This window comes from Desmodus rotundus, chromosome X, assembly GCF_022682495.2.
Source record: "Desmodus rotundus isolate HL8 chromosome X, HLdesRot8A.1, whole genome shotgun sequence".
Taxonomy (NCBI): Eukaryota; Metazoa; Chordata; class Mammalia; order Chiroptera; family Phyllostomidae; genus Desmodus; species Desmodus rotundus.
This window is the reverse complement of record NC_071400.1, coordinates 52283569-52306222: the sequence shown is the minus strand read 5'-3', so window position 1 is coordinate 52306222 and position 22654 is coordinate 52283569. Positions and strand designations below refer to the sequence as shown.

The 22654-nt window shown below is 35.9% G+C and overlaps 1 protein-coding gene and 1 pseudogene across 1 annotated transcript; both read left to right on the top strand.

The window, feature by feature from the left end:
- Positions 1 to 627: 627 nt before the first annotated feature.
- IL13RA2 (interleukin 13 receptor subunit alpha 2) lies at positions 628 to 22631 on the top strand. The gene is made up of 10 exons (XM_024564422.2): positions 628 to 646; positions 918 to 1044; positions 2820 to 2971; positions 4499 to 4652; positions 5195 to 5315; positions 9614 to 9798; positions 11318 to 11463; positions 12871 to 13015; positions 20817 to 20932; positions 22513 to 22631. The coding sequence occupies exons 2-10, from the start codon at positions 951 to 953 to the stop codon at positions 22561 to 22563; spliced, it is 1164 nt and encodes a 387-aa protein (XP_024420190.1). The 5' UTR covers positions 628 to 646; positions 918 to 950; the 3' UTR covers positions 22564 to 22631.
- On the top strand, positions 5378 to 7527 carry LOC112308243 (large ribosomal subunit protein uL18 pseudogene; annotated as a pseudogene).
- Positions 22632 to 22654: the final 23 nt, after the last annotated feature.

The window sequence follows — 22654 nt, the reverse complement described above, 5'->3', positions numbered from 1 at the left end:
ATTCTTTAAGGATAAATAGATGATTAAAATGTATTCTGTGGCAGTGAAGTGCTGTTTTAAGAAAGGGCTACTAAGTTCAGATTTGCCCTTTAGAAAGGTTATTCTTGCTGTATTTGGTGGAGAATGGTTTGGACACAGGAAATGCTAGATAAGGAGCTAGCATTTGATGAAAAGATCCTCAATTTAGGAAGTGGTAGTGATAGTTGAGAGATTAGATGGGAGAAGGAAGTTGAGGAAGACTCCCAGGTTTCTGATTTGGGCAATTAGGAAGATTATGATGCCATTTACAGATATAAGAAACACAGGGAAGAGTGAAACAGATAAGAGAGTAGAAGATGATGATTTAATATTTATGAAGAAATGGAACTGATTTCTAAATGGAACAAAGTTCTGAGTCATCTGAGGCTTGGTGTAGGTTCTGAGCATTCTTAGTAGTCAGATAACTTTCAAATACTTTTTATTTCAGAACGGAATATATGTATCTGTGCGTTTTCTTCATTGCTAGAGGAGAGGATTGCTATGGAGACTAATGATGTCAACCCCCCCCCCCCCCCGCCCGTGAACCAGTAAGAATATCCTAGTGGGTTTGGCTCAGTCTTCAGGCTGAAGGCTATTTAAGTCATCCCATCCTGGCTACAGCTGTGAGGTATAGAAAAGTGTGGGGGTGGGGCTGGTGAAGGGATACTGGTTTTTGTTTTGCTTTGTTTTTACTTTTATGAGAAAGATGAAACTATAATCCTCCCTTTCCAATTATATTGGTTCCAGACTTTATTGTTTCTTTGTTTATGGTTCAATGGGCACAGTTTTCCCAAGTCTTGGTAGAAAGCATGCAGAGAGTTCCCAAATGTATTTTCAATTACATTTAGTCATTTGGTTATTTGAAGTAAGATCAAGTTAAAATGTTGTATTTTTTTTAGAGTGGAAAATTCAAGGTATTAAATTTTAGAGAAATGGATTTAATTCATTTGGACATCAGATGCCTATATGCCATTGTTATTTGCACAGCATTTGGCTCTACTTTGTCTTCAAACGCTGAGATAAAAGGTAAACCAACAATGAGGTAGTTTGAAAATTAAGGATATTAACTGTCTTTTCAACTTGACCTAAAAAAAGTGCATGACACATAGATGGATTGTTATTGCCAGTAATTTAGGAAGTCCATGAACAAAACACATGTTCATACTAGTCAGTGCCGTGTATAAGGTAACTGATGATAACAAACATTTTGTGGGATAAAAGCCAAACTAAAAGACACTTTGTAAATATTTTCTATAGTCCTCACTAATGAATATGTTAATTATCTGAAACATCACTGCTTTATGCCCAACTAACTGAAACTTTCCTTAATTCCTATCCTTAACTTTTAAGACAATTAGATAAATAAAAAAATATATACAGAAATTTAAAGTAAAACTTAAAATTAATTACAGAATTATTAAGTTATGTCTCATGAAGTCTTCTTATAACTGAATGTAATTAGAATGATGCATTTGAAAAAGATTTCTAACCATAAATGTTGAAACAGCAAGATTGTCATTTCTTCCCCAAGGCAGGCCTTCTTTATGGGTACATGAGGATCCTACATCAAATTATTACTTGTGCCACAGTTTCTTTCTGTGGGTCCTTTCCCCCTCACATCAGTGAGTGTTATAAAGTATTAAAATGAACAACAGGGCAGAAACGAGAGGAAATTATCAGCAGAAAGGCAACATGAGGGTTGTAGTATAGTACTACTAGCCTTGCTAGTAGGAAAGTTTATAGAATATTTGTTTTTTTTCGTTGCTTTTTAAATTATCAGATGGGGTCACCATTGCCTCCTACTGCCTCTTCTCTCAGAATAAAAGGGGACGTTTCCTGATGTCACTCTATTCAGCTGCCTGCCCCTTCTTGAATCTTTCCAAAGAGTGGCTCTGGTTTGCTATACTCTAGGGCTAGCTCTGAACTTTAGTTTAGTAAAGGATTTAATTAACCAGAGTAGACCAACAAGATCTGCTATTCCCCTAATTCTTAAGGCCTTTAGCCATAGCAGTTATATTTTATATTTTCTATCCCTTCTTTGTGTGTGCTGTGGTGTAAAATGGATATTGTAAACACTGAACTAAGACTGGTTCTTTCTATTAGAGAGATTTGTGTAATAAAGTGTTCCCATCCTAGACTAAATTATGATCTGTATGACCATAGAGATAACTCCATATGAATTTCTTGTTTCTGTGAAAACTTAGTACCTTGCTAGGCAAAGTCACATTTTGCATATGTGATTTCTTAGAAAAGGGATAACCATATAGCAATAATCCAATTTTAAACTACTTTATTGAGATGTAATTTACATAGCAAAACCTCATGCTTTTAAAGTGTATACTCATGCTTTTGAAGTGTACTGTCCAGTGGTGTCTAGGATACTCACAAGTTTGTATAACAGCCACCAATATCAAATTCTAGAATATTTGCATCACCACAAAACCAAACCCCATATCCACTCAGCAGTCATGTCTCATTCTCCTCTCCTTCCAGCCCCTGGCAACCACTAGTGTTTTTTGTCTCAATGGATTTGCCTAGTCTGGATATTTTATGTAAATGTAATCGTGCAATATGTGGTCTTTTCTACTGGCTTTTTCATTTAGTTTTATGTTTTCAAGATTCTTCATGTTGTGGCATATATCAATACTTCACTCTTTCTTATGGATGAATATTCCATTGTATAAATATACCAAAATTTATTTATCCATTCATCAGTTGATGAACATATAGAAGTAATCTAGATTTAGCAATTTTTGTCATTAAATACAGGAAATAGTAAAAATATTTTGATTTTATTTCAGTTAATCCTCCTCAAGATTTTGAGATAGTAGATCCTGGATATTTAGGTTATCTCTATTTGCAATGGAAACCTCCACTATTTCTGGATAATTGTAAGGAATGCATGGTAGAATATGAATTAAAATACCGAAACATTGATAGTAAAAACTGGAAGGTAAGTAAAGCATGCAGTTGTGACACCAGAGTGATTATTAGGAGTTTTCTTGTGATTTTTGATGTCAGTGTCTACTCTAATTCCTGTCTCTTAATAGTTATTATTAAGATAAAACAAGCCACCATAGCTGCTGCTTTTTCCTGTGCTTACTGTCACATCTGTTTTCACCCCGTCCAGTATTATGACTACTGTTGGAAGTATAGAAAAAAAAAACAAGCAAAATAACTTGGTCTCATGGAATATGAACTTGAAGAGTGCTTATACTTTTTACCATATTTTATAGTTACTTATATACCTGTATATGGGTCTTATACATGCTTCTAGACTGTGATTTTTTTTCTTTGTGGGAATTGAGACTTATTTATCTTTGTACTCACTCCATGGAATACTACATGGTTCTTTGCATATATTTCAGTAAATAGAATTATTAACTATTTACATAGTCAACAAGCATGCTCATTCAAAGATTTCTTTTGTACAATGAATTCTTTTACCCTCTTAATTTAGCTAGATAGTTTCAAGGGACAATTCTTTTATTTTTTATTTTTTACTTTTTAATTCTGACCCAAGGGCATGTTCATTGATTCCAGAGAGAGGGGAAGGGAGGGAGAAAGAGAGCGAGAGAAACCCCATATCGATGTGAGACAGAAGCATTAATGGATTTACCTCTCCTACTGCCCCTTACCAGGGACTGAACTTGCATCTCAAGCATGTGCCCTGACTGGTAATCAAACCTGCAACCTTTCAGTTTGCAGGATAACACCCAACCAACTGAGCCACACTGGCCAGGGCTCAAGAAACAATTCAAATCAAACATTTATTGAGCAATTTTTGTTCCTAGCACTCTGCTAGGCATCAGGAATACAAGGATAAACAATATGTGATTTTAGTCCTCTAGGACCGGGGGACTAAAGGACTAAAGGACAGCCCCTCCGGGGCTGTGGACTGGTACTGATCCTGGCCAGTTAGGAACTGGGTTGCACAGCAGGAGGTGAGCTTGAATGTAATGCACTTAAATCATTCCAAAACCATCCCCTTCACCTCATCTGTGGAAAAATTGTCTTCCATGAAACTGGTCCCTGATGCCAAAAAGGTTGGGGACTGCTGCTGTAGGAGCTCACAGTTTGTTTTTCTCCAGTTACCTCCAAGATTTTACTTTATATTTTTCTTGAAGAATTCATATGACATTTGAAAGGCGATAAATCATTTGCCATGTAATATGCGCATGGTATGTGAAAATTATCTCTTGATTTCAAGTAGCTTATAATGCAAATCATGCCATAGAGCCTTTTTTCTCTTCCAGAATTTTTTTAATGACATATTAAGATTCAAATGATGTCATCAAATGATATACAAAAGTTCTGCCAGAAATATAACTGAGACATTGACTGTATCAGATAATTATGAGTAATTTTTTAGCTATTGGGAACTCTCCAGGGTATTAATGACTTATTAGCCTTATTAAAGTAGTTTATGATATCATCACTGTTTCTAAGCCTGACTTTGTCTCATGTTTTTATCAAACAGACCATCATTACTAAGAATCTACATTACAAAGATGGGTTCGATCTTAACAAAGGTGTTGAAGCAAAGATACATACACTTCTGCGAGGGCAATGCACAAATGGATCCAAAGTTCAGAGTTCATGGTCAGAAGCTACTTATTGGACATCACCTCAAGGTTAAAACAAAGCTTTCCTTTCATATTTAATACTGTGAGGACAATCTGTATAGGGGATAAGTCCTCTAACTTTTATACATGATATTGCATGTACAATTGAGAGTATGGTACAAAGAGAATCATTTTTAGGAGTGGGTGACCCTCCTAAAAATGGGATTTTTGAATTCTTTAAATTAACAAACACATTTGGTGAAACTTACATCTTATTTGGCTAATATAGTTTCCAGTTTTGGCATCATATTAATAAATATGCCTTTGAACATTTGCTCAATTGCTCGGAGCATTTTAGAATTATTAATTTAATACTTGCATATATGCTTACACTAGTACTTACACTAGTAAATGAGCCCTCAAAGGCTTTTGATTTTGCATGCCGCACTTACAGTGAAGTGATTCAATAACTTCCTTTTGGAATATTCTTGATTATGTTGATTGTTAAATTAAATGGAGAGGTAAAAGGAAATGAAAAAGAATTGTACAGTGATTTCCCAAGTGATTCATCACCATGCCTTTCAAGCATTCACAGTTCATTCATTCCTTAGGAAATCTGGAAACTAAAGTGTGGGATATGAATTGCATATATTATAACTGGCAGTATTTACTCTGTTCTTGGAAACTTGGCATGGGTGTCCATTTTGATACCAATTACAACTTGTTTTACTGGTGAGTATTTTTATAATAAGAATTCTGTATTAGGAAAATATCTATGAAAATTAATCCATAGAATGAGTAACTGAATTTTCGCTTAATTAAATTCATTGTATTCAGTGTTGTACTTATGATGAAGTTGTTTATAATTATTTGGGGTTTTAAAGGAAAGGAAGTATGTTTAGTCTGTGGCTTCTGGAAGGCTCTCTGTGGGTGATATAAGAATGCAATCACTGTTTTTATACTAGATTCAGTTTTGTATTATTTATTTTTAATTAATTAATTTATTTTTATTCAGTTACAATTGTCTGCATTTTCTCCCCATCCCTCCACCCCACCCCAAGATGGACTTATAACCTAAAAATATTAACATGTTTTATATTTTTGCTTTTTGAGAAAGCAAATACCTATTAAAACTGGATCCTTTTTCTGACTTTCTTACCTTTGGTAACTATCACTGAGGCTTTTAAACTTACAGCCATCTTGAATCTTCTATCTTCCTCATTCCTTGTTTCATGAGAACATTGGTTATGTCCCAACACTCCTTTTCTAGGTCATACATCTGTTCTTTACTTCCCATGCATTGTGTAAGAACACCACTTTGGGTTGAGCTCATTTCACACCTGGATGATTGCCATAGCTTCCCAAATGAAGGTTTCTCTGCTTCTAGTCTCTCTCCTTCCTATTCATACTGTACAGTGTAGTCAGATTTATCTTCCTAGACTGCAATATTCATATGTCACTCTTTTTCTTAAAAACCTCCAGTGGCTACTCATTGCCTCCAGGATAAAATCTAGACTGTCATTCAGGTCTCTACCTCACTGTATCACTGCCTTTCCAACATTACCTTCTACTATCACCACCGTGGATGTCCCACTCGATCTAGACCCATTTCTACATTTTTGTTCTCAGTGATATTATACTCTTTTATGCTTTTGTGTGTATTCCTATCTGAAATGCCCTTATGGTTCTCTCTTTTACCAACTCTTATCTATCCTTCAAGGGCCATCTGGTACTAAATTTCCTTAAACTTTTACAGATCACATCAATTTTCCTCAGTTTTTCTCTGAACTATTACTTATTGTCCAGATAACATTGAACTTTTTGTCACATATATGCATATATGCTTTGTTTCGTCTCTTAAATTGTTAAAAGATTGGTGGGGATGAACTATTTCTTATATTTCTCTTGACTATCTCTGTACTATACCCATAGTTGACTATCACTAAATATTTACTAAATGAATGAAAAAAGATGTATTTATTAAATAATAGAAAAAGTATGTTTCCCCCCACCAGAGCTTGGCTGGACCTGCAGGTCTGTTGCAAGCTGAGGACATGGGTCTCTCTTTTGCAGGCTGGGGTTTGTTAAAATTGTCAAAAATAAGGCCTATTTCAAGGGATACCAAGTGAAATTTAGATGTTGATAAGAGAGTAAAACTGATTACTATGCCTAAAAATGCTTCAAACCTAAATACAGGATGATAGTTTGTGTAATCAACAGAGATGTCATTTGTCAGATTGCTTATGCTCATAGAGAAGGAGATATGATAATTTGTGCAACTTATGTTCATGAACTCCCCAAGTATGGTGTGAAGGTCATCCTGAAAGGTTAGACTGCAGCATATTGTACTGGCCTGCTCCTGGCCTGCAGGGTTCTCAATAGGTTTGACAAATGGAGGTGACTGGAGAAGAATACAATGTGGAAAACACTGATGGTCAACCTGGTGTCTTCACCTGCTCTTTGGGTGTAGGGCTTGCCAGAACTACTACCAGAAATAAAGCTTTGGGGACCTTGAAGGGAGCTATGGATGGAGGCTTGTCTGTCTCTCATAGTACCAAATGATTCCCTGGGTATGGTTCAGAAAGCAAGAAATTCAGTGTGGAAGTACATCATAAGCACATCACGGGTCAAAACATTGCAAATTATATGTATTACTTAATGGGAGAAGATGATGATGCTTACTAGAAACAATTCTCTCAGTACATAAAGAACAACGTAACTCCAGACATGATGGAAGATCGGTATAAGAAAGCTCATGCTGTTATATGAGAGAGTTCAGTCTATGAGAAGAAGCTTAAAAAAGCAGCTTAAAAAAAAGAAGTGGAACAGTTTCAAAATGTCTCTTGTCCATAAGAAAGATTACATAGCTCAGAAGACAACAAGCTTCCCCAGAGCTCAAAATAGGGTGCTGAGAGCTAACAAACCAAATCACAATTTTCTATGAAGATTTTTCAGATAAAGGCAATAAACTTACTGAGCAAGGATAACAAGAAAAAAAGAAAGAAAGAAAAAGAAAAGGCATGGGGGACAAAGTGTTACTCTATGTGAGTTTTAGGCCCAAATTGTCATGGCATTTTTCTTTAGAAAATCATAATAATAAGTATAAGATATGTTATTAATAATCTTGAGAACTGGGATCTAATCCCTGCTCTGATATCATTTCATTCAAGGGTATTGGGTAAGCAATTTCCCTTTTTGAGCTCTCAGTTTCCTCATCTGACATTGGATGTGCCAGTTGCTAAGGTCTAACTTTCTGTTCATTAACGCAACAATATTAAGCAATTATTAAATGCCAGTCTCTGTTCTAAATAAAAATGACAAAAAATGTGAATAAGACAAAGTCTCTTCCCTCTTGTACATTGTATTTCATGTTTAACATAATTTTATCATCATCTTACTAAAATAGTGAAGGATAAGTATAGAGAATGGAAAATAAAGATATCATGAGGCTTCCCACTGACACAAAGTAAATCTGTGTAAAGTCAAACCTAGAAGTCAAGACTCTAATCAGGTGAACTAACCAAGCCACTACAATTTTACGAACTCCGGCTAAAGTAAATACTTGGCATAAAGTCAATTCTGTAGAATCTAGATATTTGTACCAGCATCATTGGATTGGCCTTATTTCAAAAGGAGAACTTTGGCTGCTTTTATAGATAATGTCACATTTTGCATTGCAAGCTTTTCTTTAGGAAAATAAACCAGGCATTTGTTGCTTTGGAAATCACTAGGGAAACTCCCCTTAATTCCCATTAACCTCTTACTGGGAAGAGGTTAACTTTCTGGGAAGAGTAAGTTAACCTCTTACTGGGAACAGGTTAATTTTCAATGATATGGCAACATTTCTTGTCTAGGCTGTTGGAAAATTACATATTTACTTGTAAAATAGTTCCTCTTTTCCTTTTTCACCCCCATTGGTTTTTCAGAGGTTTATCTCTTGATGTGTATTGCATCCTCAGAGAATTTTCATTTATTTTATTAAACATAACAATATTTTGTAAATCTGTTTTTAAATTTGCTTTCTTCATATGTAAGTTCTCCAGTACAATGTAGACAAGGCAGTATCACTTAGCATAAATGTTATTGCAAATGACAAGATTTCATTCCTTTTTATTGCTGAGTAATATTTCTCTTTCTCTATGTATATATACACACACACACACATATATTTTCCCACATCTTTATCCACTCATCTATCCATGCACATCTATGTTATTTCCATATCTTGTCTATTGTAAATAATGCTTCAATGAACATAGAGTGCACATATCTTTTCAAAGTAGGGTTTTCATTTTTTTTGTATAAACACCCAAAAGTACAAATTGCTCAGTAATATGGAAGTCCTAGTCCTAGTTATAATATTTTGAGGATCCATAATGTTTTCCATAGTGGCTGCATCAATTTATAATCTCATCAACCATGCGTGAAGGTTGCCAGAGGAAGAGGGGCTTGAGGAAAAAAAATGAAGGGGAAAAAGAGGTACAAACTTCCAGTTATAAAATAAATAAGCCACAGAAATGTAGTGTGCAGCACAGGAAATATAATCAATAACGTAACAACTTTGCATGGTGACAGATGGTTACTAGATTTATTGTGATGCTCATTTTGTAAGGTGTACAAATGTTGAATCTATGTTGCAAACCTGAAACTAAGATAATATTAAACTAAGCCAACTACAATACTAAAAAAATAAAAAAAAAACAGTATCATCTAGGACTATATAAATCCCTGGTTTTCTTAATAGGAATATTATTCTTTGATTCATAAATCTTGCTGGTGAGTCAACATAAATGTGTTATCTTTGAAATTTTGTAAAGGTTCCCATCATGATATTGTGGACTATGTCTCCTTTCCTTACTGTGGTATCCCTAGCACTTATCATCGGATCTGGCACATTGTTGTTACTCAACAAATATTTAATGTTCTTAAGTGATTTTTAATTCACTTAGTGTGTTAAGATAATTGAAAACTAGACACCATAATGTTTGAAGATATTGGTAAAACAATTCTTGCAAAACTTCCCTTTACAGGTATGAGGGCTTGGACCATGCATTACAGTGTGCTGATTACATACAGGGTAATGGGAAAAATATTGGATGCAGGTTTCCCTATTTGGAGTCACCAGACTATAAAGATTTCTACATTTGTGTTAATGGATCATCAAAATCCCAGCTTATCAGACCCAGCTATTTCATTTTCCAGCTTCAAAATATAGGTGAGGTAACAAAACAACTTTAAAGTGCTTCTATTTTAGGCCATTTACAACCACATGAAAGAGAAGAGGTCGACATAGAGAGAGAAAGAGAGGTAGAGATGGAGACCTACTAAAATACAAAGCTAGAAAAATGAGGGCCCATAGAGGATACAAGGAATCACTTATTAAATATAGAAGTATGGAAGATAAGGCATTCAGTAAAAGGTAAAGTAGCATTTTCATTAGAACTCACAGTCTACTTCCCAGCTTCGAAGTGTTGGTCTGCTATACAGTATTATTGTCTAGCATTAGTGATGGAGTAATTATGGAGTCACTTGCTTGCAGGCCTCAGTTGGAAAATATCCAAATGGTTGGATATTTTCTGAGTTTGGTTTCTCAGTTCTAACAGTTACAATAATGACAGGTTCTAGAGTTGACCATATCTGAGCCTGAATTTACCGCTTTCTAGGGATATGACTTCGGGCAAGTTACTTTTAACATATTTCAATTTCCTTATTGGTAAAATGAGGATAATAAAGGATCACCTCATAAATTTACTTTGGGTATGAATAAACTTATGATATAACATTCCTGGTTCACAGCCTGATACATCATAAGCTCTAAGTATGTTAGCTATTAATAAAAATAGTAGTAGTCATAGTTATGGTAAGTGTTTTTAATGCTATTGTAGGGGCTAAAACTTTTCCTCTACACTTCTAGGTTCCTTTGACTGGCCTAATAATTAAATGGACATAAGACAGATTAACAGGAGAAAACCAAATTTAATTACACATGTATGAGAGACCCACATAGACATGAGAAACCCAAAGACAATTAAACAATTGAGGCTTATGTGTCATCCTGAGCTAAGAAAGGTCTAAGGGCCTGGGGTTTCAAAGAGAAGGAAGACAATTCACAGGAAGATGGAAAGAGTAAATGCTAAACAAATATTTACAACGCTATTCAGAGACAGTGGGACACAGAGAGGACTTTGAACAAATAGTCCCTGCCAGCTCTCCCCAGCTCACCACCCCTGGCCCATACATTTTGTAATTATCTCTGGTGATAGCTCATTTCCTGGACCAGCACCTATTTAAATTGTTTCAGTCAGTTAAGTGGGAGGTTAAGAAAAAAATGAAAGAAAACTTCCTGAGTCTGTTGAACCTTAATAGTTTTTAGCTTAAAATAATCCACATGCTGAAGTGGCACATTTTGTGGTGATATAGTCTGTTTCCCTTCACTACAAAATGAAAAAATGACTGTAATTATTTGGATCATCTAACTTTTTTCTTTGGCTTTATTATTTGTCAATATGTGACTCATCAAAAATTAGTTTCCAAAACAACCAAGTTTATTAATAACCTAAACTAGGTTGGGAAGCAACCTTGATTTTAATTCACATTATAGAGAATAGTCTTGAGCCACCTGATTTGTCCCAGAGGCTTATGTTACTAGGTTTCCTTTACTTTTCATATAGACTACTGCTAAACTTCATGTTGAAGTAACCTCCATGTTGAAATGGTTTCTTTTTGTTTTTCAGTTAAACCTTTGCCACCAGACTATCTTAGTATTATTGTGAAGAATTCAGAGGAAATTAACCTGAAATGGAACATACCTAATGGACCCATTCCATCAAAGTGTTTCATTTATGAAATTAAGTTCACAGAAGATGATGCTACTTGGGTGGTATGAACATTACATTTATTTGGGAAAAACAAACATAGCCTTTTAAATAAAATAACACACATGAGAACCAATCAATTCTTATACACAGGAGGTAGCACAAAAGGTAACATGACATTGACATGTATCTTAGTTTAATTTCAAGAAAATCAAATCATCTAGTGGATAAAAGAAAGATTTTTGCTGTTTGAAAGTATAATCAATCATACCAATTTTAAAGCTGCATAGAACTTTAGAGATAATCTAGTCACTTATTTTCAAGAATGTGTGAATAAATTAAAGTTGCCAAGTACATGCATAAGATAGGTTATGAAGAGGTCTCAGGTTGAAACAAAGAACAAATTAAAAAACACAAACATAAAAACTACTTCTTAAGGAAAAACCATCAGGTCAGAGTTAGAGTCAAGTCTAGCTGGGCTTCCTGAGAATTGCTTGTAGCTGAGAAGAGAGGTTAAAAGGAAGTAGGAAATGGTTGCAAGACTGATTATCCTCTAGCATCAAAAATGTGATGATGCTGTTAGCCCCACATTGTTATATGATAATTTTAATCATTTATTTGTAACTTAGAGGGTGTTGGAGAAAAGTAAGTGAGGTATAAGTTCTAATCAATTCATTTCATAAGCATGAGAAAACTGGGAGTTGAATTGATTACAAGTCCCAAGGAAGTGAATTGATTTACAGTCACATTACACAGCTAGAACTAAAATCCAGATCTTATTCCCTGTCCACTTTAACCTATATTACATTATGTTGGTTCCCAAGAAAAGTTACAACAAAATAAAAGCTATTATTTCTTATGAGAAACACTCCTCAGCTCTTTAAAATATAAAATTGAAGTAATTGCTTCAGTGATTTTTTTCCTTTGAGATTATCCACCTTTGTGTATTCCTACATCTGAAAGGGTAGTTTCATGCCAAGCCCAGACCACTTACTACACAGGTCTTAGGTGATTAACCAAAATTAAAAAAAGGGGGGGAAAGCTTTATGTGTATGAATTGTATAGTTTCCATAGCAACAACATTTGCATGATGGCTCTGTCTTTTTCTAACACAGTGTACTAGCATTTTCCAATTCATGAAATCTGGGAAATTTGACACTAATCCAAATATTGGTTGTCACACCAAAGCTACCTAGGAATTGTGTGTTGTCACACATGCCCTTTACTGCATGTGTTCATTGTCACTATAGGGAAAATTTAAAATATAGATAAAGAAGGGAATAAAAAATGAAAAAAAGTAACCCACTTTACAGAGAGATAATCACTGTTAACATTCTGGTATATACGTTTCTAGTCATTTGATGCATGTATTTTATGTAACAAAATCCATTTTGAAGGTGACAAAACAAATGGGATTTATCTAGCTACAATTAGATCAAATAATGGCATCTTATTTTTTCCTTGGCTTTCAGACCACCACATTTGAAAATGAAATATATGTCAGAAGAACATCAAATGAAAGCCAACAATTATGCTTTTTAGTGAGAAGCAGAATGAATATTTATTGCTCAGATGATGGAATTTGGAGTGCATGGAGTGATACACAATGCTGGAGAGGTATGAGATAAAAGAACAGCAACTAAATTACTGGCTATTTGCTAGCAAAATTAATTTTCTAGCAGTGTACTTTGTGATTATATAAATCAGGACCTCTGCTCAAGATGCAGGAGACTTCTGGCCAAGATGGAGGCATAGGTAGATATACTTTGCCTGCTCACACAACCAAAAGAAGGACAACAACAAGTTTAAAAGCAAAAAATAACTAGAACTGCCAGAAAATCAAACTATATGGAAGTCTGACAACCATGGAGTTAAAGAAAAAACATTCATCCAGATCGGTAGGAGAGGTAGACATGGGCAGCCATATTGGAGAAAACTTGCGGACCAAGCAAGGTGCTGATTGGCAGAGCAGCTATCCTATCCCACATTTGCATGTGGATAAACAAGTAGGAACAACTGGGGAGTGAGACGGACCATGCAACCCAGGGCTACAGTGCGGGGAAATAAAGCTTCAAAACCTCTCACTGAAAATACCTGTGGGGGTTGAGGTAGCAGGAGAAACTCCCAGCCTCACAGGAGAGTTCATTGGAGAGACCCACAGGGTCCTAGAATGTACACACACCCACCCACCCAAGAATCAGCACCAGGAGGGCCCAATTTGTTTGTGGGTAGCAGGGGAAGTGACTGAAAGCCAGCTGAGAGCCCAGCAAGTGGCACTGTTCCCTCTCAGAACCATCCCCCAAAGACAGCACCATAACCCAGCCACGTGTTATGTAACCAAGGCACATCATAACTACATTACCCAAGATGAAAGAAAAGGGGAGAATCTTTTTTTTTGTTTGTTTTGTTTTTGTTTTTGTTTTCCTTTTCAAAGATGATTTTATTTTTTTAATTTTAATTTTTTATTGTTATTCAATTACAGTTGTGTACCTATTCTCCCCATCCCTCCACCCCAACCCAGCTAAACCCACCTCCCTCTCCGACCTCCACCCTCCCCCTTGATTTTGTCCATGTGTCTTTTATAGTAGTTCCTGTAATCCCCTCTCCTCACTGTCCCCTCCCCACTGCCCATTGTTAGATTGTTCTTAACTTCAATATCTCTGGTTATATTTTGTTTCCTTTTTTCTTCTACTTATTATATTCCAGTTAAAGGTGAGATCATATGGTATTTGTCCCTCACCGAATGGCTCATTTCACTTAGCATAATGCTCTCCAGTTCCATCCATGATGTTGCAAAGGGTATAAGCTCCTTCTTTCTCTCTGCTGCATAGAATTCCATTGTGTAGATATATCATAGTTTTTGGATCCACTTGTTTGCTGATGGGCACTTAGGTTGCTTCCAGTACTTAGCTATTGTAAATTGTGCTGCTATGAACATTGGGGTGCACAGGTTCTTTTGGCTTGGTGTTTCAGGGTTCTTGGGGTATAATCCCAGCAGCGGAATTGCTGGGTCAAAGGGCAGTTTCATTTTTAGTTTTCTGAGGAAATTCCATACTGTTTTCCACAGTGGCCTCACCAGTCTGCATTCCCACCAACAGTGCACTAGGGTTCCCTTTTCTCTGCATCCCCTCAAACATTTGTTTGTGGATTTGTTTATGTTGGCCACTCTGACTGGTGTGAGATGGTACCTCATTGTGGTTTTAATTTGCATCTCTCTGATGGCTAGTGATGCTGAGCATCTTTTCATATGTCTCTGGGTCGATAAGGGGAGAATCTTAAAAGCAACAAGAGAAAAGGAGACAGTTACCCACAAAGAAGTTCCCATAGGGCTATCATCTGATTTTTCAAAAGAAAACTTGCAGTCAAAAAGGGGCTGGAAAGAAGTATTCGAAGTCATGTTCCACAGATTATTTCAAAAAATTGAAGAAGATGGAAGACCCCCAAAATCGTTTTATGAAGCCAAAATCATCCTAATCCCAAAATCAGATAAAGACATAACAAAGAAAGAAAGCTTCAGGCCAATATCATTGATGAACATAGATGCTAAAATCCTCAACAAAATATCGGCAAACCGCATCCAGCAATACATTAAAAAGATCATACACCATGATCAATTGGGATTCATCCCAGGGATGCAAGGATGGTAGAATATTTGTAAATCAATAAACATAATACACCACATAAACAAAAGCAAAGACAAAAATCACATGATCATATCAATAGATGCAGAAAAAGCATTTGATAAGATACAGCACCCATTTCTGATAAAAACCCTCAACAAAGTGGGAATAGAGGGAGCATTCCTCAACGTAATAAAGGCAATATATGAGAGACCTACAGCCAACATCATACTCAATGGACAAAAACTTAGAGCTTTCCTACTAAGATCAGGAACAACACAAGGATGCCCTCTCTCACCACTCCTATTCAACATAATATTGGAAGGCCTAGCCACAGCAATCAGACAAAAAAAAAAAATAAATAAAAGGCATCCAGATTGGAAAGGAGGAAATGAAACTGTCACTGTTTGCAGATGACATGATAGTGTAGATGGAAAATCCTGTAGACTCCACCAAAAAACTACTCGACCAAATAAATGAATTTGGCAAAACAGCTGGATACAAAGTCAGTACTCAGAAATCAAAGGCATTCCTGTATACCAACAACGAACCTGCAGAAACAGAAATCAGGAAAAAAAACTGATTTGATATAGCAACAAGAAAAATAAAGTGCCTAGGAATAAACCTAACTAAGTAGGTAAAAGACCTGTACTCAGAAAACTACACAACACTGAAGAAAGAAATTAAGGAAGACACAAACAAATGGAAGCATGTACCATGCTCATGGATCGGAATAATTAACATCATCAAAATGGCCATAATACCCAAAGCAATGTATAGATTCAATGCAATCCTTATTAAAGTGCCCATGACATATTTCACAGATATAGGACAAACATTTCAGAAATTTATATGGTACCATAAACAACCCCAAATAACTGCAGCAATTTTGAGAAAAAAGAACAAAGCAGGAGATATCACAATACCTGATATCAAACTGTATTACAAGCCAATGTAACCAAAACAGCCTGGTACTGGCTTTAAAACAGGCACATAGACCAATGGAACAGAACAGAGAGCCCAAAAATAAACCCAAGTGTTTATGGTCAATTAATATTTGACAAAGGAGGCAGGGACACAAAATGGAGCAAAAATAGCCTCTGCAACAGATGGTGTTGGGAGATCTGGACAGCTACATGCAAAAAAAAATGAAACTCGAGCACCAACTTACACCATACAGAAAAATAAATTCAAGATGGATGAAAGACTTAAATATAAGTCGTAACACTATAAAAGTCCTTGAGGAAAACATTGGCAGGAACATCTCATACATTCCACGCAGCAACATCCTCACAGACATGTCCCCTAAAGCAAGGGACATAAAGGAAAGAATAAACAAATGGTATCTCATCAAAACAAAAAGCTTCTGCATGGTTAAAGAAAACAGCACCAAATTAGAAAGAGAACTGACAGTATGGGGAAGCATATTTGCTAATGATACCTCAGACAAGGGCCTGATCTCCAAAATATAAAGAACTCACATGACTGCATTCCAGGAAGACAAAAACCCAATATAAAATTGGGCAAAGGACTTGAACAGACACTTCTCCAAGGAAGACATACAGAGGGCCCAGAGACATATGAAAAGATGCTCAGCATCACTAGACATCAGTGAGATGCAAATTAAGACCACAATGAGGTACCACCTCACACTGGTTAGAGTGGCCAACATAAACAAATCCACAAACAAATGTTGGAGAGGATGCAGAGAAAAGGGAACCCTAGTGCACTGTTGGTGGGAATGCAGACTTGTGAGGCCACTGTGGAAAACAGTATGGAATTTCCTCAGAAAACTAAAAATCGAACTGCCCTTTGACCCAGTAATTCTGCAGCTGGGAATATACCCTAAGAACCCTGAAACACCCATCCAAAAGAACCTATGTGCCCCAATGTTCATAGCAGCCCAATTTACAATAGTCAAGTACTGGAAGGAACCGAAGTGCCCATCAGCAAATGAGTGGATCAAAAATTTATGGTACATTTACACAATGGAATTCTATGCAGCAGAGAGAAAGAAGGAGCTTATACCCTTTGCCATGGCATGGATGGAACGGGCGAGCATTATGCTAAGTGAAATAAGCCATTCGGTAAGGGACAAATACCATATGATCTCACCTTTAACTGGATCATAATCAACAAAAGAAAAAAGCAAACAAAATATAACCAGAGACATTGAAATTAAGAACATTGTAACAATAGCCAGAGGGGAGTGGGGAGGGCATAGTGGGGAACGAGGTCTATAGGAGCTAATATAAGGGACACAAGGACAAAATCAAGGGGGAGGGTAGAAGTGGAGGAGGGAGGTGGGACTGGCTAGGGTGGTGTGGAGGGAAGGGGAGAAAATGCAGATAATTTTAACTGAATAAAAATAAATAAATAAATTTTAAAAATCTCTTCATCTGGGAACACAGGGGCATCATGTGTACCATTATCTAATATAGATGCCTTATTTTCTCTTAACTCATAATGAATCTCCTTAATAAAGTCTTGAATTTACTCCAAAAAAGAAGGAAGTATTCCAAGTCATGAAAGTCAAGGACCTACATCCAAGATTATTCTATCCAGCAAAACTTTCATTTAGAATGGGAGGGCAGGTAATATTCTTCCCAGATAAGGTCAAGTTAAAGGAGTTCATCACCACCCAGCCCTAATTATATGAAATGTGAAAAGGACTTACCTAAGGAAAAGAAGATGAAAAATTCAAACAGTAAAATGACAACAAACTCACAACTATCAACAAGCAAACAACAACAAAAAAACCCATAAACTAAAATGAACTAAGCGAACAACTAGAATAGGGACAGATTCACAGAAATAGAGATCACATGGGAGATTATTGGTGGGGAGGGGGAGGGGGGAGAATGGGAGAAAAGGTACAGGGAATAAGAAGCATAAGTGGTAGGTAGAAAATCGACAGGGAGAGGTTAAAAATGGTGCAGAAAATGGAGTAGTCAAAGAACTTGTATTTATGACCCGTGGACATGAACTAAAGTGGGGGAATGATGGTGGGAGCGGGAGTACACGTCAGAGTGGAATAAAGGGAAGAAAAAATGGGACAAGTGTAATAGCATAATCAATAAAATATATTAAAAAAGAAATCAAAAGGCTGTTTCATAGAGTCTATAATCAAAGAAGATAAATTAGCAAGTACCTTAATGAAACATAGATTTATGGAAAATCTAATATTCAGTTTTAACTAAGAGTAGTTAAAGTAGTGTAAGAGTCTTGCTATAGTTCTATTACCAACATTCTTGTGTTTCTTTCTATCAATAAAGAGAACATGCTAGTTCTGTTTTTTGGGGGGGCCTATGTTAAAAAATATTTTCCTATGCTTTCAATTTTTCAGAGAACAGAAATCTTAATGCAAGGATAAGTCAGCATATACTTGTTTTTGAGTATCTTGTACTGTGCCTAATGAATGTTTTTCTACTTAATATGTCATCATTAGTAAAATACATATTCCATTCAGTTCCAACACTGATTTAAATTGACATGATAAAGTACATATTGAAATAGCAATATAAACTAAGAAGCTTTGAGAATGAGGCAAAGTATTATTGTGCTTCTCAGTATACTAGCTTTATCAATAGACATGACTAATAATTGTTTGAAAATGAAACACATTAACTTAGCATTGCTCTTTCAGATATATAGGTATGTGAGTACATATACATATATAGATACAGACAGATTCCGTCCTTTCTATCTATCATTCATCTCCTTTCATGTTGCTCCATTACACTAGAATTACTGTTTGACTATCTCCCTATTAATATAGTGGTATAATTGTTCTCTTTCAGTTTTCAAATATTTATTAAGCACCTACTGTGTGTCACAGTTTTTAGCCATGAGACAAAGAGCAGTAAAAAAAAAAAAAATCCCTGTTCTCAAGAAATTTATATTTTACTCCCACGTTGAGTAGAGATAGGCAACAAACAAAGAAGCCAAACATATCATATGTATAATCACTAATGGCTATGGAGAAAAAATAGGCAGAGAGATGGAGAACTCAATTAACTAAGATAACATGAAATAAGAACAGACACTTACTGGTTCTACTTTTTTAATTTTGTCGTCACTATAAGAAATCTGTAGACTCTATGGAACTGACATTGAGAAAGTCATGTTCTACTGGTATCTTGTCATTAGTTGATGCATAGTTTATGGTGAGATTTTAGCCACATCCTCAAAATCAACATCTTTTTATATATTGTACATATAGTCTTAACATGATATTGATGACTGAGATTTCTTTTTCCCTGGTGGATATCTATTGGCAAAATCTCAAAACTTTGAGTTCAGGAGTAAAGAATTTCCTGAGATGCATGTGGTTTTAGTTCTTTAGGCTATTTTTCATTGGATGTTTCAAATTATGGAAGAATAGAACAATTTTTTAATGAAATATATCTTCTTCAGTATTTACTCTACATATAGAAAAAACAACTGGAAACTCAGGAAAGAAACCTGCTTTCTCACTGTTTTTCCATGCCAAAACCTTACATTATTAGTTACTTTTGTGGATTATATCCTTGCAAATCATAACTGAACTAACCATATGAATTAGGCTTATTAGGAAATAAGATCTGGAAGGAAGAAGATAAAGAAAAAGGTTGGATTGTGGGTACTTTTAAGTGTATGTATGGGCCTAAGATTCAAGATGTTCTACAATACTACTTCAAAACAAATGAGAGATACAAGTTTTGGAAGGACAAGCTTTGCCTCCTATTCTAAGTCTGTCTAGTCATTTCTCATTCCTTGCTATTCAGAATAACCATTAAAAGTTCATCTCTAAAAGAAAACAAAAACCCTGCCCTGGCTGGTGTGGCTCAGTGGATTGAATTCCAGCCTGTGAACCAAAGGGTCACTGGTTCTATTCCGAGTCAGGACATATGCCTAGGTTGCAGGCCAGGTCCCCAGTAGGGGGCTCGTGTGAAGCAACCACACATAGATGTTTTTCTCCCTCTCTTTCTGCTTCCCTTCCCCTCTCTCTAAAAATAAATAAATACAATCTTAAAAAAAAAGAAAAGAAAAAAAAACACCCTGACTGGTGTGGCTCAATTGGTTGGGCATCTTTTTGCAAAGAAAAGGTCACCAGTTTGATTCCCAGTCAGAGCACATGGCTGGGTTGCAAGCCAGGTCCCTGGTCAGGGACATGTGTGAGAAGCAACCAATCGATGTTTCTCTCCCATATTGATGTTTCTCTCCTTCTCTCTCTCTTGCTTCCTCTCTCTCTAAAATAAAAAATAAAATAAAATAATAATTTAATAAAGAAAAACTTTTTAATCACTGAAATGTAAGACAACTTTAAAATCATAACCTTTAAAGACTAGGTCCATTATTTACACATAGACTTATACTGAAGACCAGCTCTTGCTTAGTACAGCATTATATGATATAAACATTTGACTTATTGAGAGTTAAGAGATACACAAGATATGTTTATTTTATTACTTGGCTAATGTTTTATCACTTTGTTCCTATGAAAAGTTCACAAGGTCAATTTTTAAACAAAACCATATCAGAAAATAAGAATTGGGCTTTGGGGAGTTATTTTTCCAAGTGAAATGAAGAGATGTCACACTTCAGTGAGGTAGTTCTACATAAAAAGTGCACAAATGAAAGAAATGGTACACTCAAACATATCTGTGGGGTGTATGTACTGACAAAGATAGTAGAAATTTCCGAGTTAAAAGACAATTCTTCACCATTTACTAGATTATTTATGAAATAATTCAGTTTCAAAAATAATTGTAAACATCTAACCCTTCTCCCCTTTTCTTGTGATTTTTTTCACTTAGGTGGTATGCAGAAGGAAATCCCACTATTTTTCTTGATACCATTTGCTTTTGTCTTAATTTTTATTCTGTTAATAAGTTGCCTGCTTACTTCTAAACAAAAAGCTTTTCTGAAAATGGTAAGTTGTATAACATTATAATACTTACTCTGGGACAGCAGATTGTGGGGGAGCTTTGTCCAGTAGAGACCCCCAGCTGTCGCAGATGAGAATAAATCTACCAAGACGTGATCTTCTTGGGGAGGAAAGGTGGCCAGTATTACAGAGGAGAAGGGCCTTGAACCTGTTCCTCAATGGGCTTTTATTGGGTTCAGTTTGCACAAGAATACAGGTAAAGGTCATCAATCATTGTCAGGCAGTAATGATCAAACAATAAATAACATTCAAAGAACTATGAGGGCTTATTCTGAGTTAGAGTCAGATAGCCAAAGGGCCATAAAACTTTGGGGAACAAACTCATTTTATGCTTGGACCCTTATCAGAAAATTGAGGGTATTCTTAGCAAAGCAGGTTTCACAGGATTTTATGCATTCTTTCTTAGGCCTGATCACCCTGGGGAACTGCCAGTTCCTGACCAGGGCTGCACCCCCATCCAGCATTGTTTCAGGCTTAAGTCAGGCAGGAGGAGTAAGGCAACCAAGAGATTAAGAGTCTTCTTACAGACATAATGAGGACTCAGGCTATGTGAAAGCTGGGGAGTGAGGATCCATCACCCCCTTTTTCTATAGTCCCCGAAGTCTTTCCTTGAGGGTGCCATTGTGACTGTGCTTGTCTTAGGTCATCCCCCCCTTGAGGAATCTTACCCATCATTGGCTAACAAGTCATCTGCCCAGGGCCAAGCAGGATGAAGTAAAGGGGGCAGAGGCGGTGCCCTTGCCAGGGAGATAAGCATTGTCTCTTTAGTGGCTTATGGTCCCAAGGTCTTTTACTCAGCTTTAGCCATGGGGGGTTACAGCTTCTGAAACCAGGCAGGGTGGTTCCCAACAGGAGATAAAAAGAAATGTTCTGCATTTAGGACTAATGGACTTATATTTTATAATTTTACCTACACACTGTGGACAGACAATTGATGTTGTATGGGTTGTGATGAGATCTTCAGAAAATATAACAATTTAGAAATTAACCCTAAAAAGCTACATTTTGGGGTGGATTTATCTTTGCTGCAATAAGAGAATAATGCTTTAGAATATGAAACACTATTTACATTTAGATTAGGGGAAAATATAAGAAAAGAGTTACAGGAGAAAAGCAGGGTTAGGAGAAAAATATTGAGTGACTTAAAGTGGACATACTCTGAAATGTATTACTAGTGTGCCACAGGCAGAGGATCACAAACATTACCAGAATGCCTATTATTCAAGCTCACAGTCTAGTTGAGGGAGATAGAATTTATACAAAAAATAACCTGCATTATAAGCTGATTTTAGATTTTTGGTTTTTGAGTTGTATGGATAATGTAATAGAATTTCAAAAGATGGAGGGATCACTATGGGTTTGTGGGCTTTCAGGAGGAACTGTGACTTGGAGGAAAATATCTTAATGTCAAATCTTTCAAAAATAAAGATTATGTATAGTATGTTTCACTTCATTTCTCTGCTGAATTCTTTTTTTCTTTTGCCTATCCTTAAGTAATTAATCTAAGTCAAATAGTTTGTTATTAATGCTTACTTGTTGATAATAGAGCTCTTTTTTAATTTCAGATGTTTGATACAAAACAAGAAGTCTTTTCTCATCAAGAGACACTCTGTTGACTCTGTTATTTTGTTTTATGGCCAAATGTTAACTATGAGTCTTATTAAACTGAAATTTTTCTCCAAATGTTTAATAAACCTGATTTTAAAA

Bases quoted from the DNA above. Each gene is read 5' to 3' on its own strand.
- IL13RA2 (XM_024564422.2), top strand. From the start codon at position 951: ATGGATTTAATTCATTTGGACATCAGATGCCTATATGCCATTGTTATT. The intron at 5,316-9,613 runs GTGAGTATTTTT...TTCCCTTTACAG, and splicing joins AATTACAACTTGTTTTACTG to GTATGAGGGCTTGGACCATG. The intron at 20,933-22,512 runs GTAAGTTGTATA...TTTTAATTTCAG, and splicing joins AAAAAGCTTTTCTGAAAATG to ATGTTTGATACAAAACAAGA.